Below are 18,968 nucleotides of genomic sequence, written 5' to 3' on the forward strand. Positions count from 1 at the left end.
CAGTAGCTTTTTTCTGTCACTAGATAATCTCAATATGTTGTCCAGCATCATTCAACTTAATTTTCTTAACCCAGTTCATCCCGGACATGCCCCCAATTTGTGACTGGACAGTGAAAGGAAAAGCAGCACAGTGATGTGTTCATATCTCCCTCACTCTACTCAAGCTTGCCCTTTTTTTGTCATTGTAGCAAATGTAGACGTCTGTAGATTAGTCACTAGAGATGGAGTACATAGGCAACTACTGTGATGCTGCTCAAAGTGGAACTATGTAAAAAAATGAAGGTGGTTCTAAGCCTGGGTTCACACCGATGCGGTGCAGAATTCACAGTGGTTTCTGTGCGAATTCTGCACTGCATCACAATCACACCCAGTTCATGAGAACCACTGCGGGTGTGTATGTTAACTTAACAACACCCCGAATTCAGACCGCAAAATGCAGTGCAATGTGCAGAATCGGATCACATGGGTGTGAATACCCATGCGATCCGATTCTAGTGCAAACCAAAAAAGGATCCTGCACCTTTTTGGTGCAGATATGGTGCGATCTGAGCTATACAAAATGTATGGCTCAAATCGCACCACCCAGAATTTGCATGTGATTTGCACAGGAATGCAGTGCGGTTCCTGTGCAAATCACATGCAATATGCCACGCCACACCACTAAAGTCACAAAAATTTTTAGCTTAATGCATGCCCTGTCATGGAGCCTGAGATAGGTTTAGCCGATTTGTAAACAAATCTCTTTACAAGCATTTTATGTGTTCTAATTTTCCAGGGAAATGCCCTGAACCATCGAGGAACACCACAGAAAGCACCTTTACCACCATTCCATGTTGTGAGAGAACCTTGAAACCTATTCAAGCAAATCTGTTTGGGTGGAAAGACATTCTCCTCCCTTTCACACCTATGGTTATCCTCATGTGAGCTGGACAGATGGAGTCCCTTTGTAAATCCACCACCTGGTTGCGGGATGAGCTGGACTCTCCTGCTCAGAACATTCGTATTCTGGACTGTCGTAACCGGGAGCTTTATGACTCCTCTCATGTAGAGAAGGCTCTCCATGTGGCATTGCCTGGCCTTATGCTTCGAAGGCTACGCAAAGGAAACCTTACTGCCCACTCCCTTCTCCCAGGATCTCCTCCAGCTTCGAGAGGAATGGCTCTTCTGTACGACGAGTGCACTGCCAGCCTCCCAACACGTGTAGGGGTTCAGTCAGAAGAACAGGAATCGGTTCTCATTACCTTACTGCAGAAACTTAGGAAGGAAGGGTGCCAAGCTTACTACTTGCAAGGTAAGTGATAACATCTGTACATTTTTAAAAAGTTCCAGGTTTGATCTGTATGGCGTAGTTACATTGGTTCAGCTTGGACCAATCTAATTATGCATATTTCATACCTGAGGGGTTGCTGGGAAAGCTGACAAACTACTAGAGTAGTCTATGCTACTACAGGGATAGCCCTGACCTTCTGGGTCCTGTTCTGAGCACGTTGGTCACAAATGAACAGCACTCTATAAATGGTTGAGGTGAACCTTTCATTCATTTGCTTGCCCTCCATTCATAGAGTGCTTTTCACTGTGGGAAGCAATAGTACAGCTTCTATGAATGGAGGAGGGGTACTGAAGGTCAGCACAGTCAGCACTCTTGACCAATGCCAGTATTAACCCCCACAGCCAGGTTTATCCAATACTCAGGGCAAAGTTGCAGAACCCCCCCTCCTCTGCTAAAGCATGCCGTAGAATGGGTGTACCACCCTGCACTTGTTTTCTCTGCCCCCTTGCTCCTGCTGTCTATGGTTGGCAGGGAGTGTGCACTGCACTTGTGCGGCCAATTGCTTTCTTTCTAGGAACTAGACGGTAGTTGCACATGCACTGTGTTGTTCACATCAATTGTGGTTGGATAGGGTGGAGAGTGGGCATGTTGGAGTACAGTGTGACAGAGCAGTAGCTGGCAGATTAGATATGAAGCGGTAACCGACTGGTTGCCAGTCACTTATCTGGAGCATGCATGCAGTCAGGGAGTGCCCTCCTGCCCACCTTCAGATGCCCCTCCTGCCAACCTCTTGTCCCGGCCCTGCCTGCAGCAACAAAGGTTTACCAGTATGGGGGGGGGGCAGAGGACTTTGGATTTCACCTTAGAAAGTAGCCACCAGCACAAGGGACACTTCTCACTGAAAGATGGAACTGCCCATTATGCTGATTTACAAGAAAAAAGTGCATTAAACTTAGTCTATAATGATAAATAAGATCCAGCATACGAGTCATCAAAAACACTTTTTTTACAGATATAATTTAAAAAAAAAACAAGCAAGAAATGCGTTTCAAGTTCTATATATTTAATTTATTAAATTGTTTTCAGCTTCAGTTCATTTATGCAGTATCTATAATTTCATGCAGTGTTAGAAATTGAATGTAAATAATAATTTTAGCAAAAGTGATTTAATTACGATGATCATAAGGTAATTTGCTTTTCTCCCAGTCTGCTCAAATCAATAAATACATTTTATTGCAGAAGTATATATTTAGATTTTATTCTGTGGGGGGCGAAAAGAGTGAATTAACGAGGATAGGCCTTGAAGAATGGGATTTGGGATATGGTGATCCAAGAAGGTCCGAGGAGTTCGGCTGCAAAAGGTTGGTTATAGACCCATGGGGTGATTCGGATTGTCCATTAGAAAGAGGAAAGCCTGTGTAGTGAATGACTCCAATATAATGATTAATGTATCTGTTGAATCTAAAGGAAATGACTTACAACTGCTGAGGTTGCAACACCCTGTAGGGTAGAAACACGCAACCTTCCATGAGCGCAGGGGGTGAATACCTCCATGTAAAGAAAACAGAGGGCACACCGGCCTAGTGCATTACCTACATAAATGTAATGAATAGTGATATACTTACAAACGACAATGATAAAAAAGTTCATCATGAAACACAGCAATGTCCAGTCTGCCTGTTACGTGATCCTTACAGGAACACTGGACCTCCAGTAGGCTAACGTGTTTTGAGGACTTGCCCTTTCCTCAGAGGCTCCTCCTTGAGGCTCTGAGGAAGGGGCAAGTCCCCGAAACACGTTAGCCTATTGGAGGTCCAGTGTTCCTGTGGGAATCACCATAACAAGCAGACCGGACATTGCTGTGTTTCATGATGAGTTTTCTTATCATTGTCGTTTGAGAATATCACCATTTGTTACTTTCATCAATAAATTTATTTAGGTAATGCACTAGGCCGGTGCACCCTCTGTTTGTTTTCTTTACATATGTGTTTTGAACTTCCCCAGTCTTTTGAGGGCAGCAAGGCATGCAATATCCAAGATCTTCCACAAGGATCCGTAGTTACACCAAGCTCACTCCCAAGTACAGGAGTGTTTTTGTGTTTAGTATTTGGGTGAATACCTCCATGCAGGATAGGAAAAGTCATTCCCAATACCACGGGGGGCCCAGTCATAGATTTTCTGCTGGGTTCTCAGGGGGGTGCTGAATCAGGGGAGTTGGATAACGTATAAAAAGCCCGTTGGAGGTCAGAGGCACCCCTTAAGGATGGATCAGAGCCATCTGGTTTACCAAACATTGATTTGCTTTATTTCACCAGGCCTTGGAGACAGGAGAATTAGGTTAATACAAGTGTGCAGAGCATGTGGTGAGCTTTGCATGCTCATGGAGTGTAATACCTATTCTTAGTCATTTCCTTCAAAGCATTCATTGTAGACTTGGGGCCATACATTTATGATCAATCCCCAATTATACACTGTTGGATACCTATTAGAACATTAGCCATGTTTGTAAACCCTATTTGCCAGCCACATTTACCAATTGTTCTTGGCCACCCCCATGTTCCTGTGTGAATGTAGCCTAAGAAAATATATTTGCCGGGATTAATTCTTTTACAAAGGACATTTCCTTTTCCAGACCTGGCATAGAATACTATGAAAAAAACAAAGAACAGAGGGCTCGCCAGCCTTGCGCATTACCTTAGTAATAGCTAAGGTAATGCACTAGGCTGGTGCGCCCTCTGTTCCTTGTTTTTGCAGTAATCCTTCTGGGTTTCCCTGGCCCAATAGGGGGAAAACAAAGCAGGTGCCAATATGGGATTAGCCAAAGAGTATAGATTAACTGTTTTCCAGTACACTTCTCTTGAGCGTAGGAGATTGGTCTCTTCTTTTTTGCATCAAATATTATGACATTGTGTAAATTCCCGAGATGGAATTTGTTCGGAAAATGGAGAAATAATCTGCGTGATCACAGTTAAATGAAGCTCCATTTTTTAGACATTTCAATAAAGATAAGAAAATACAATAAAAAACTAAGCCGTGCAATGAAAGAGGTCTCGTTGGTGGTCCAATTGGCAGAGGCTCCCATTGTTATATGCCTGAGGATGGGTCAGAGTCATCTGGTTTAATGAAGATCAAAATGCTTTATTTTGCTGATAAAATGTGTTGCGTGGCTTCAAATTGGTACATACGCAGTTCAGGGTGATAAAGTGATGTTTAATCCAGCTGCACACATATATCCAGAAGCCATACATCCATCCAGACCACTTTGTCTTTAAACCAGATGACTAACCTATACTGACAGGTTTTTCTAGACCCTTTTCAACTCACTTAGTTTAAACACCATCCTAAGAACCCTACAGAAGATCCAGGATCGGGACCCCCGTGACATCATTAGCAATCAGAATTATCCTGTGTGGAGACAGGGTTTCCTCCACCTGCCCAAACAGAATATTGGGTGTCTCCACTGCTCAGGGTGACCACAACTTCAGATATTTTTTCGCCTTTATCTCACTGATGAACATTTTGAGCTAAATATCCCTTAGTAACTTACTACACTCTAAGGGCTCTCCCGTCTCCCACTTATCTTCTACGGTGGACACCCCAAGCTGCCCCAGAGAGACTACTGGTCAGTCCTTTTGGGACTGAACCCATCAGACCCATTGTTACAACACACACCAGTGTGCGTGTGTTTTAGTGTGCTGGCTGGTGTGAGCAAGCCCTAAAAGCCATCATAAAGGTACCAGTGGACCTCCATTTGTCTCTATGATGGTGTGTCAAGATTGGTCCTGATATCAGCAGATGTTAAAAGTGGACAGTTGTAATTTGTGTCCAATCATATTGTGAAGGGAAAAAATGCTGGGCTACATGAAACAATGGCACAATCCTTATACAACAAAAAACAAAGTGAAAAAATAAAAATATATATATAGAAGATAAAATAGTTGAAAAAATTATTGATATTGAAATAAAAATATAAATTGATTATATATATATACAGTGGGGATCGAAAGTTTGGGCACCCCAGCTAAAAATTTGTATTAATGTGCATAAAGAAGCCAAGGAAAGATGGAAAAATCTCCAAAAGGCATCAAATTACAGATTAGACATTCTTATAATATGTCAACAAGTTAGATTTTATTTCCATCATTTACACTTTCAAAGTAACAGAAAACAAAAAAATGGCATCTGCAAAGGTTTGGGCACCCAGCAGAGTTAATATCTTGTACTGCCCCCTTTGGCAAGTATCACAGCTTGTAAACGCTTTTTGTAGCCAGCCAAGAGTCTTTCAATTCTTGTTTGAGGTATCTTTGCCCATTCTTCCTTACAAAAGTCTTCCAGTTCTTTGAGATTTCTGGGCTGTCTGTCACGCACTGCTCTTTTAAAGTCTATCCATAGATTTTCAATTATGTTGAGGTCAGGAGATTGTGAAGGCCATGGCAAAACCTTCAGTTTACGCCTCTTGATGTAATCCCCCGTGGATTTCGAGGTGTGTTTAGGATCATTATCCATTTGTAGAAGCCATCCTCTCTTTAACTTCAGCTTTTTCACAGATGGCATCAAGTTACCATCCAAAATTTGCTGAAATTTTATTGAATCCATTTTTCCATCTACCCGTGAGATGTTCCCTGTGCCACTGGCTGCAACACAACCCCAAAGCATGATTGATTCAACCCCATGCTTAACAGTTGGACAGAGGTTCTTTTCATTAAATTCTGTGCCCCTTCTTCTCCAAACGTACCTTTGCTCATTCTGGCCAAAAAGTTCAATTTTAACCTCATCGGTCCACAGAACTTGTTTCCAAAATGCATCAGGCTTGTCTATATGTTCATTTGCAAAGTTCAAACGATGATTTTTGTGGTGAGGATGTAGAAGAGGTTTTCTTCTGATGACTCTTCCATGAAGACCATATTTGTACAAGTATCTCTTTATAGTGGAATAGTGTACCACAACTCCAGTGTCTGCCAGATCTTTCTAGAGGGATTGTGTAGTCAAACGTGGGTTTTGAATTGTTTTTCTCACAATCCTGCGAGCTGTCCTGTCTGATATTTTTCTTGGTCTTCCAGATCTTGCTTTAACTTCCACTGTTCCTGATGACTGCCATTTCTTAATTACATTCCGAACAGAGGATATTGACATCTGAAAACGCTTTGCTATCTTCTTATAGCCTTCTCCAGCTTTGTGAGCGTCAACTATTATCAGTTTCAGTTTTCTAGACAACTGCTTAGAAGAACCCATGGTGCTAATTGTTGGGGCAAGGTCAGATGAGTCTGGGCATTTAAAACCTTTGAGATTGACATCACCTGGTCTGCCCAGACGATGATTGAGAACAATCCATGACACTGGCAGGTCTCAGCTTGGCAAAGGGGGCAGTGCATGCTATAAATTCTGCAGGGTGCCCAAACTTTTGCAGACGCCATTTTTTTGTTTTCTGTTATTTTGAAAGTGTAAATGATGGAAATAAAATCTAACTTTTGTTGACATATTATAAGAATGTCTAATCTGTAATTTGATGCCTTTTGGAGATTTTTCCATCTTTCCTTGGCTTCTTTATGCACATTAATACAAATTTTTAGCTGGGGTGCCCAAACTTTCGATCCCCACTGTATATATATATATAAATAAAACGAAGACCACACAAAAGATAAAAAATATTTTTAAGTATGAATCAAACAAAAGTCATTCAAAAACTCAAGTTTAATCAATAAAATGTTCTTCAGTGAACCCTCCTTTGGATAAAAAAAAAAAATGTGCATCTGTCATAATTCCCATGTAAATATATCCTCCACCATAAATCTGCTCATCTCACGCAGTATGACCTCACATTATACAATGCTACGGTCTAACTGCACTTTTGGTCCCATATGGACTCAGAAGATCAGCTTGCTGAATGAAGACTCCAAAGTAAGCTCCCTCCTGATAAGCATCTTTGTATCAGCCGTATTCCTCATTAAAAAGAATTTGACATTGTGCTTTATCCTTTTAAACTTTTATTCATCAATTAAACATAAGAAATACACTCACGTTCCGGAGGTGTATTTTGCACCAGGTATGATGAAGATCCAGTGATGTACAGATTACACACAAGATAGCAGTATCATCTCAGCAGCAGAGTCCTGTACATGCTCAAAACAGACACCATAGGTAATGTAATGCAAGGGAAAGCATGGGCCCACTTAGTGAATGCTATTGCCTGCTGTAATGCCGTTCCAAGAGCCGTTTACAGAGTACTACAACCGCTGTCCCGATGAATGGTAACATCGTGACGTCATCCGCAGACTCCTCTCCAACGCGTTTGGTCACTAGTCACGTGACTTTATCAAGTATATCACTGGCTGTTCATCATAGCTGGTGCAAAATATACCTCCGGAACGTGAGTGTATTTCTTATGTTTAATTGATGAATAAAAGTTTAAAAGGATAAAGCACTATGTTGAGTTTTTCAATTTCCGGGTGTGAGGGGGCATGCATGCGCCCTTTGCTGCCCCCCTGTCAGTCCAGGAAGAGAAGAGAGAATACCATATTGTGAGTAAAAGCACTACATTTTACACTTACACATTAGATTAGCACATTTAACCCTCTATTGCCCTTCGATCAACCCTATCACCCAGCCAGTGCCATTAGTACGGTATCAGTATGTAGAATCTTTCACTGATCACTGTATTACTGCCACTAGCAATGTCAGATAGTGTCAGGGTCAGTAAGCACCCCTCCCAGCCAGGGTCAGCTAGCTTTAGATCGCCCTCACACTATTGCACTCGCGCTATAGGTCACTATATTGGTATAGTGTTTGTACGGATCAATATACTGATCACGAACAGAACTATACTAGTGCCCCCTTAGTATAGTACAATGTTAGCAGAACCAGCTGCCAGCACTAGCGTTTAGCCCCTCCGCTGTTTTTCAGGGAAGATTCGTACCAATTGATTGTGGGTCAAAGCAATTTATATGCACAATACATGGCTGCCCAATCAAATTCAGCTCTTGCCAGACAATTCACATGGAAACCTATCACAGTTTCCGACTTTACAACTTTTTTGGGCCTAACCTTCAACATGGGCATTAGGAAAAAATGAATTGTGGTCATATTGGTTCATAGACCCAATTCATAATATGCCCATGTTCTCTGCTGCCATGGCCAGGCATAGATATGAGATAATGCGCTTCATGCATTTTAGTGATAACACTCATGAATAAATAAAAAAGAACATTACATATATGCCCAATAAGGACCAGTAAAGTGCTGGTACGTCACTGGACTTTGAGCGGTTATACCAGGAAGATGCCTCTCCCGTCACACCAGGGAACCCGAGAATAACCATAGAGCTGAATGGCTCCACTCATCTCTATGGTCTAAGAAACTGGAAGCAACAAACATTTCATCATGTTGGTATATAAACAGCACCATTTTTAAAATTATTAAAGCATCTGATCACACCAATCATGGTGCGATCAGATGTTTTAAGGGCAGAGGAGAGATCTAAAATCTAATAGACCCCAAATTTCTCAGAAAAAAGTATTTGTCACTGCCTATTGCTATCACAGGGGATATTTACATTCCCTGTGATAACAATAAAAGCGATTTAAAAAAATGAAAGGGACAGTGTAAAAATAAAAAAAACGAAATAAATCAATTAAAAAAGAAAAATCGTGCTCGCGCACAAAGACAAATGCAAGTGTCGGTCCTGTGTTGGTATGTAAACAGAGAGATTGCACCATGCATGTGAGGTATCACAGCAAATGTCAGATTGAGGGCAGTGATTCTAACACTAGACCTCCTGTGTAAATCTAAAGTTGTAACCTGTAAAGGCTTTTAAAGCTTCACTTATGGATATGAAAAATGTATGTAGTTTGTCGCCATTGCACGGGTATGTGCAGTTTTAAAGCATTCATTTTGTAAAGCGCTGAGCAAACTGTTGACACTATATAAATCCTGTATAATAACAGTAATGTCATGTTTGGTATCTATTTACTCGCTGTAACATCTTTTATATTTAATCAAGCAGTTGTGCAATATGTGTTTTTGTGCATTAAAAATTCAAAAAAGTGTATTTTTTCCCAAAAATGTGTTTGAGACAGAAATCAATATACACGTATTGGGATTTTTTTTTTTTTTTTACAAAGGCACGTAACAATACATTTTGGACTGTCTTTATGACTAAATTTGAATTTATTGGATTTTTTTTTTTAAACAAAGTCGAAAATATTGTTTCTTTTTTCTAAACTTTCAGTCTTTTTTCATTATTTTAACACAAAAAATAAAAACTCCAGTGGTGATCAAATACTACCAAAAGAAATCTCTATTTGTGAAAAAGGACATTCATTTTGTTTGGGTACAGCATTGCATGACTGTGCAATTACCAGTTGAAATGGCGCAGTGCCGAATTGCAAAAACATGGCCTGGTTAGGAAAAGGGGAAACCTGGGGCTAAAATGGTTTCTTTGATGTTTACAAGGTGATTTGCCTGGAGTTTTTCTTGAGGCCCCTTGCACACAGGGCCATTTAGCTGCAGCGCATCTTGTCTTGTAGTCACGTCTAGCTCTGCTGCCTGCAGCCTGTCAAAGTCTATGGTAGGCTGTGGCATGATGAGGCTGAAGTTGCACCCGTGTTTAAGGCCCTATGCATTAAGGGATGAATGCCCGGAACACAGAAGTCTTGCCCCTCCTGGGCGCACTAAAACACTATGAGGGGAACACTATAGCTAGATGGCCATGTGCAAGGGGCTTTAAACATCTGTAATATGTACTCTGGACCCAGTCTGAGAAGTGGAAATATGTATCCCACAAACAATGAGAAATGCCTGTTATGCATTCTGCAAGGTTTGACTCTCGAGGATTTTTATTTTTTTTTTGTGTGATTATAAGTGTGAAGCACTTACCTTGAATTATGCCCTCCTGTTTTCCTGTCAAGTCTTTAACATCCTCAATAGATAATTGCAATACAAAGCGAGTGAAAAACATTTATAGAAGCTTCCTGCCAATGATCAGACCTTCACTGGAGACTTATGAGAACACTGGCTATTTATAGCTGATCTTAAAGTCAGCCGTCAGTTCACTTATTGCTTTTGTTGTCTGGATGAAAGCGTGTTGTAAAATATTGTGTTTAATTTTCCAGTTACTAGAAAAGATTTAATATAATGTACAGCATGCTTGAACTGCACAATCACACGGGGAATAGGGTCAACTAAGTCCATTCTGTAAAAAGTGTTTTATATCATTGTTGACATGTTTGTACGTCGTCTCCCAACATATTACCACAAAAACTGGGGCAAAAGCTGTTCCTGGCCTTGATCCACAGCTGATCCATCACACCAAACAATGACCATGTTTGGACAAAACCAAATCCATTTTTATAAGAGTTTAGGTATATTATAATGAATACTGTGTTGCTATAATGTGGTCAGTTTGGTTATAGCTTTCTACTACTGCAGACAAAATCAGAAATATTTGAAGCTCCTACAACTCAAAACCAAACCCCTGTGCGATGTACAACACACTGGAGACTCTACTATCACTTCGTGAGTAAGGTCAACTAAATCTGTTCATTAAAAACAAATTGAATTAACCTTTATCGTGTCCAAGAGGTCAGTGTGACCCAAGTTTGTGCTGAGACAACCAGTTAGGAATTTTTGTGGTTTGGTTTTATGCCCGTAATAGAAAACCAGTATGTGAGGAGGATATAAAAGAGTGTAATCATGTAATCAATTTTATCCCATTGTTCCTGCATGCATTGTGATCCGATGTACATCATAATTCTTCAGTAAACTTATATCAGACGAATGCAACACAATTGGCGTTGATGTCCTTCATTCCAAAGGTGGACTTAATGTCGTTGTTGACATGCCCATACGTTGTCTCTCAACACATTAGGACAAAAGCTAGGACTAATGGTGTTCCAGGCTTTAATCCACATTTGATCCATCAAACCCATTTATGACATATTTGGGCAAAACCATATCTATTTTTATAAGATTTTAGGTAAATTATGAGTACCCTGGTAATATAATAGGGTCATTTGGGTTACAGCTTTCATGTAGAAATTGGTTTACCTACTACAACTCAAAACCAAACTCATGTACAACATACAACATGCTATGACTATCACATGGGGAGTAAGGTCAACAAAGTCCATACAGTAAAAAGTCATTGTTTTATCATTGTTGACATGCTTGTACATCGCCCCCCCCCCCCCCAACAAATTAAGAACTGGGACAATAGCTGTTTCTGGCCCTGATCCACATCTGATCCATCGCACCAAACTTTGACCATATTTGGAAAAACCACATCAAATTTTATCAGGTTTTAGGGATATTATCAGGAGTACTGTGTTGGTTGATTGGGGATACAGCTTTTATCTACTACTGCACCCAAAATCAGAAATCAGGAGATCTCCCAGAAACTCAAAACCAAACTAGTTTAAAATGTACGACACACTGATCACATAATCACATGAGAGAGTTAAGTCAACTAATTCCAGTCAGTAACAGTTATTTTTTTTATATCATTGTTGACATGCCTGTATGTTGTCTCCCAATATATGAAGAAAAAACTGGGACAAAATGGAGTTCCAGCTATGACCATTATTGGACAAAGCAGCATCCATTTTTGAAAGCTTTTAGGTATATTATAAGTACCGTGTTAGTATAATAGGGTCAGTTGGAGTCATACCTTTCATCTACTACTGTAGCCAAAATCAGAAATCGGTAGACCTATAACCAAAACTCTTGACTGTGTGCAGCAAGCTCCATCAAAGACTACCTCCTTTATCTCATATACCTTATTTTTTAGGTAGCAGTGCCATTTCCTACCTGCTTGATACAGTCAGTAACAAAAAGGCTGAGATTTTGAAAAAAGACACAGAGAACCTGGGAATAGAGTTGACTAGATTTGGTCATTTTCTTTGATGGGAATTTGATGGATTTGTTAGTCCTCACTACCCCAGTGAAGCCTAGGAAAAAAGAGAGATGTTAGTGCTTGCTATTTTATCTAAAGAGGCACTAGAGGAGTGATGATAAGCCTGTAGCCTGAGGAGGTCCATCTGTTGACAAAGGAAGCATTCCAGGTGGAATGGGATGAGTGTGGCCCTAGAACGTGTGGTACCCATCTGCTGCTGTCAGGAGGTTGCTAATAGAAAGCATCTGAATTACTGGTAAAAGGATCTTGCTCTGCCATTGTACAACTACTCCTAAAAAGAAAGCTCTCTTTCATGTGTTGCTTCCTGTGGCACTGACTATATATAGGCTTACTGACCCAGGAAGGCACACAAATAAATATCCTCCCCTATAGTACCTATAACCAATCAATACAAGGTTTGAATGATGAAATTAACATGTATTTAAACATCATTTTTTCATTTTTTTTAAATTAAAATATCTAAAAGAAAATGTAATTAAAAGCAGAATTGCATGAAATTACTCAAATTTGAATTAAAACCCTGTTGGGGAAATTATGTCTTTCCTCATTAGTCTAAAGTTGGCTATCGTTTGGCTATTGTCAGTGTCTTTGGAAGTATTTTCTTTTAACATAATAGAGACTTTTTTATTACTTTTTAAAATGTATTACAATTAAAAATCATATTTATGAACAAGATTAAAGTTGTTTTTGTTGGATCTTCATTAGGCTGATTCTTGCTATGTTCTAAAAGAATACTTTGATAAAAATAAAATGATTATATCACACGCTACAACACACATACAAGAAAGAAATTATAAGTAACAGACATTGGAAAAAGAGTTTCGTAGTAGTTAATCAGCTGGTGGTGATGTTAGCCATTTTAATCTGCTACTTTCTAGCCTCTGGTCTCCACCATTTTCCTGGGATCTGGAGAGCATGCCACTATTTCGCTCAGTGCTCCAGCAACATAATTAATTGTTCTCCTCTGCTTCCATAGAGCAGGGGTATAGCACTACCCTCATAAGGGCCGTTGGATTTGGTTTGGGTCCCCCTATACTCTGCACAGCCAGGCAACCTGTATTTTCCACACTTGTACCCAGAGTCAGTAAACAGTCCATGGGTTTTTTTTTGTTAAGAAATTGAACTTGGATAGGGTAGAGGGGTTATGGGATGTCCAATTTGTAGAAATAGCAGAATGAGGATGTTTCCTGCTCTAGCACACTTAGTAGAAAAACGACACACTTGTCTGCATTCCAGCCGGAACCATTACAGTCCTTAGTAAAGTAATCCCCTTCAAGGAGCTTGGTGTCCCTTGAGTGGATTTATAGTAACACGACAATGTGTAGGAACTCTTGGTCCCCTTGGTGCACAGAATACCAGCCCACCTGGCTACGGTATCTGATCCCAAGACAAGGGATTGGGTAAGCTATGGACTGTCCCCTGAAGACTTGATTCTAGCAGACCTCTCCCTTCTAGGCCCTGGGGGTGTAGAGGTACTCACACTGTACTTGTCCTTCAGCTGTGGATAGAACTGCTTTCAGGCTTGTGAGACTAAGGAAGGCAGGGGGGGAGCCTGAACATGGCGGCATGGGAGAGGGTGTAGTAAGCACTCTCCGATAGCCTCCCCTCGTTTATCCTCCCTATGAGTCCTTGACAGAATGGCCAGCAGCATTAACTGAGTGCAGAGACCCACCTACAGGAGAGGGTGCGTGGAGGCCCGAGGACGGTCGGACCCAGGAGAGTGTCGGGAGAGAGACGGGAGAGGGACACCTCTGGGTTTTTCCCCGACGCCTGCAGCTGTTATCGAGGAGGAGCGGGGTTGCCAGGGTGACGGTCGGGCAGCCTGGAGCCAGGAGAGAGCTGAGAGAGGGAAGCCTCGTGGTATCCTCTGGCGTCTCGCGGCGTCACGCGGTGGTTTCGGAGGAGCAGGGTTGCCAGGGAGACGCCAGTGAGACAGGCGAAGCATTGGAGAGGCACCGACACGTGGGAAGCCGCGGAGGAGCTCTGGGAGCTCTGTGAAGGAGAGAGATTGCCCGACATCAGAGCAAGTGGGTGAAGTGGCTGAGAGCAAAGGACATATTGCTCCCACAATATATACAACTTATAAATATCTACCTGTCTCCTCCTCCTAACCTACCTCCACTCCATATCACCTCCATACCATTCTCAACCTTACAACCTTACAGTTTTATAACTTTATATCTCCAATCTCATAATATGGTTAAAAAGCATACCTCCTACACTACTCCTTTCTCTATTAAGTACTAACCTGCATATTAACTCCAATTTAAGAGGACCTGTGACCTGAAGATAAGCTACATGAACTACGAGAGACTCCTAGGAATCCCTTCAAGAGGCTATAAGGGGACAAAAATACAGAGGAGGACTGCTTCTGGAGTGAGGTTCCAACGCGGTGGGTGAGTGATGACCGTGGGTTTGCCTACAGGTCCCCTTTTACACACCATTTACATTGGGTCCGTATATTAGACTTTTATATATATTGAGTTCCTGCACTAGTTTCCTAAGTGCCCAGAATAAGACAGTGCCTTAAAAATTCATCCTGATAATAAAAGAATTAGTGGATTCCTAGGTTAGGTCTGAAGATCGGGAGGAGTAAGAGAACCGAAGTTTCATGAAACAAGAGTAAAATTTTCAATAACAACATGAAAGGTAAAAATATCAAAGGGAGCGGGCCTAAGAACACCCAAACCGGTACGATTAAGAAATATGTGTCACAAGGAAATGTTACTCCAGAAAGAACTCAGGGAATAAGTGAAAAAAGTGAATTGGATATAAGTGTGGATAATAGTCCGAGACTTTCCCTGGGCCCAGTATATAATAATCAAATGAAAGGTATTGAACCGAGAGAGTTGGAAAGAGATATGCAAATACCTAACAAAAAAGAAATGGCGGAGATGTTTAAAGGTTTGGAAAACTCAATAAAGCAAGAGATGGAGATGATCCGGGAAGATCTGGGACAACTGTTAACTAGGGTGGAGGAAGTGGAGGAGAAGGTACAAGCCCAGGCTCAGACCATCCCAAAATTAGAGAAATGGATAATTGAAGATAGAAAAGAATATAAGAGATTGCTTTATAGGATGGAAGAACAAGAAAATAGAGAAAGGAGAAATAATATCAGAGTAAGAGGAGCCCCGGAACTGACAAAGGGGGAAGACCTAAAAGAATTATCTGGCAAAATCTTGAACTTCATAATGGACAACTCGGATGAGGAGATGTTCAAAGTGGATGAAGTATACAGGATTGGGAAGTATCAACAAGGAAAAGGGGTAGAAAAACCAAGAGATATAATTGTTAAATTTCATAACTATGGAGATAGAGAAGAGATATGGAAAAAGATCAAAGGAAGAACAAATATCACATATGGAGGGAAAAATATCCAACTTTTTGCAGATTTGACAGCAGAGACTCTGAGAAGGAAGAGACCACTGAAACCCCTATTAGAAGAGATGAAAAAACAAAGTGTGAAATACAGATGGGGTCGTGACTTAAGTTTAATTGGGTGGAGGGATGGAACTACAGCTATCTTAAGATTCCCGGAAGACATGGAGGAATTTTGTGACAAACTTGGACTGCAGAGACAAATGATACCTGGTTGGGAAGTGGAGGAGGGAGAGTTGGATACTTGTGGGTCAGGAAAGTGGCAGCTGGTTAAAAGAGGAAATAGAGAATCAACAGATAAGGGGACTTTGGGGAGGAGGGGGGGGGAGGTAAGCGGTCATGGGCAGAGTCGAACCACTATAGAGGGATCAAAAGTGGAATATGATCCAAAGGCATGGGAAGCCTGGGGGGGGGTGGGGAGGCGGGAGGGAGGGGGGGAGGAGCTGGCAGGGGGGGGGGTTAGGAAGGGTGGGGGTTGGGGAGAGCTGTGGGTGGGAGGGAAAAGGATAATAAGGGAAATACTCTGCAGGATAGAGAGAGGTATTAAAAGCAAGGGTAAAGAGAAGGAGGATAGTTATGTGATCTCTAGTTAGAAGGGAAAAAAGAAGGATTTAAAAAAGATGGAAGATTTACAAGTCATCACTTATAATGTAAAGGGGTTAAATTGTCCTGGGAAGAGATTTAGGTTATTTAAGGAATTACATCATCAAGCAGCTTCGGTGGTTTTTTTGCAGGAGACACATCTTGAGATAGAATCTAATGTGAAACTGAAATCTAGAGATTACCCAATATGGTATTTTGCAGATTCCCCGATTAAGAGTGCTAAAGGGGTGGCAATAGGGTTCAGAAAAAATATAAGATTTGAACTGAAGGACAGAAAAGTGGACCCAGAGGGGAGATATCTGTTTTTGAAGGGTAAAATACAAGGGGTGGAGTGCACAGTAGCTAATATATACTGTCCAAATAAAAAACCAGAGGAGTACTTGAAGGGTGTGTTAAAAAAGTTGATGGATTTTAAAGAGGGTTGTATAATAGTGGCGGGAGATTTTAATTTTTGTATGGATCCACAAATTGATACAAATTCTAAGGTGCAACGAGAGGGGAGTAGATCTCTGAGACTATTAAAGAAGGTGATCCATGAATGCCAATTGGTAGATTCATGGAGAATCTTGCATATGAAAGATAGAGACTACACATTCTTCTCAAATGCACATCAGATATATTCAAGGTTGGACTATATATTGATAGAACATCACTTTATAGACTCAATGGTTAAAGCAGATATAGGAGTAATGACGCTTTCGGACCATGCCCCTGTTGTATTGAGGATGGGATGGGGAAAGAGGAGAACAGAAGGGGTAGGTTGGAGGCTGAATGAAGCACTTCTCATGGACAAGGATAATGCACAGAGGATTGGGAAGGAAATTGAGAGATTCTTTAAAGAGAATGAGACGGAGGATGTGTCTAAGGCAACAGTATGGGAGGCTCACAAGTCATATATAAGAGGAATTTTGATTGCAATTGGGGCAAGAAAAAAAAGAGAAAGAAGAGAAAAAATTAGTGGGTTCTTAAAGGATATATCGGAGTTAGAACAATTATACAAAAATAGAATGCTAAAAGAAATTAAGCAGAAGATAATAAAAAAGAAAGAGGAACTGGAAACTCTGATGGAAGAGGAGAGAAGGAGAGTGTATAACAAAGTGTTAAGTGAAAACTATAAATGGGGAGATAGGCCAGGAAAATATTTAATGAGAACCTTAAGGAAAAAAAAAAATAGGAATTATATAGATAAAATAAAAAGCCCTAAGGGAGAAATGGTCCACTCAAATAAAGAAATTGCAAAGACGTTCGTGGACTACTACAGGAAGTTATATAATATCACTCCATACGATGAAGTAAATAATATGGATAAGGAAAAAAGGGAAAAAAGGAAGATTTATCTAAAAAATGCGGGATTACCAAAAATAAAAGAGGACCAACTAAACTCCCTTGAAGCAGAGATTACACAAGAAGAGATAAAGATAGTAGTAAAAAGTATGGAGATGGGGAAGAGTCCAGGACCAGATGGTTATACAGCAGGGTACTATAAAAAATTTAGTGAAATATTAAACCCCAAATTGGAAAAATATATGAATGCCCTGGGAGGAGAGATGGACATGAGGGGAGAATCTTTGCAGGCTCATGTGGTACTGTTACATAAAGAAGGGAAAGATGTCTCGCAATGTTCAAGTTATAGGCCCATTTCACTGTTGAATTTAGACACCAAGATATATGCAAAGGTCCTAGCGAATAGGTTGAAGGAGTTTATGCCTAAATGGATACATAGAGATCAGGTGGGCTTTGTCCCAGGAAGAGAGGGCAGGGACAATGGGCTGAGATCCCTGATGCTGATACAGAGAAGTAAAAATGGGGAGGTACCAGTGGTGGCCCTTTCAATTGACGCAGAAAAGGCCTTTGATAGAGTAGACTGGGGCTTCATGATGGACACCTTAGAAGACCTAGGAATTGGAGGTAGAATGAGGGAATGGATTGGAAAACTGTATAGTAAACCCTCTGCAGTGGTAATAGTAAATGGGGAAAAAACAGAGCCCATTGGGATGTCAAATGGAACAAGGCAGGGCTGCCCTTTGTCCCCCTTATTATATGTTTTGTCATTAGAGCCTCTTTTATCAACAATAAGGAAAAATGGAGATATAAGGGGAATTCAGATAGGAAGTGTAGAACATAAAGTGGCAGCTTTTGCTGATGATCTGCTGTTTTATGTGGGGAATCCCAGGATAACACTCCCAAATCTAATGAAATTGTTGAAGGAATATGGAGAATTATCAAATTTAGAAATCAATCCAACAAAAACTGAGATCTTAAACATAAATATCCCAAAAAGTGAACAAGAAAAAATACAAGAAGAATTTCCCTTTATTTGCAAAGGAAGAGATATAAAGTACTTGGGAGTAAGGCTCAGCGCGTCGTATAAAAACTTGTATAAGCTAAACTATATTTCACTATTGAATGAAGTAAAAGGGGAATTAAAAGCGTTAGAGAAAGGAACCCCATCGTGGTTAGGACGTATAAATTTGGTAAAAATGATAATTGTACCAAAAATTTTATACAGATTCCAAATGATACCAATTAAACTCCCGGAAGCTTTTTTTAAAGTGATAAAAAAAATGATAACGGGATATATCTGGAGGAAGAAAAAACCGAGGGTGTCCCATGAGGTATTAAGTAGAGATAAAGAGAAGGGTGGTTTGGGAGTTCCAGATATAAAGAGATATTATAAAGCAGTAATATTAGGTAGAATCTTTGATTGGACGTTCAATGTAGAGGGGAAAAGTTGGGTAAAAATTGAGAATACACTTAGTGGAGCTAAATTGAATAGCATAATATGGTTACCGACACAATATAGAGGACTGA

General features: G+C 40.6%; 1 protein-coding gene across 1 annotated transcript in view; it reads left to right on the forward strand.

The window, feature by feature from the left end:
* DUSP9 (dual specificity phosphatase 9) overlaps positions 1 to 18,968 on the forward strand; it is a 108,702-nt gene that overhangs the window by 48,376 nt on the left and 41,358 nt on the right. Inside the window, exon 3 of the mRNA XM_089674940.1 lies at positions 776 to 1,291. Coding sequence (XP_089531066.1) covers positions 934 to 1,291 — 358 coding nt within the window. The 5' untranslated portion in view covers positions 776 to 933. The remainder of the gene's footprint in view (positions 1 to 775; positions 1,292 to 18,968) is intronic.

Source organism: Staurois parvus, unplaced genomic scaffold (assembly GCF_062004578.1).
Source record: "Staurois parvus isolate SC_StPar_1 unplaced genomic scaffold, SC_StPar_1.0 ptg000154l, whole genome shotgun sequence".
In the NCBI taxonomy this organism is placed as follows: domain Eukaryota; kingdom Metazoa; phylum Chordata; class Amphibia; order Anura; family Ranidae; genus Staurois; species Staurois parvus.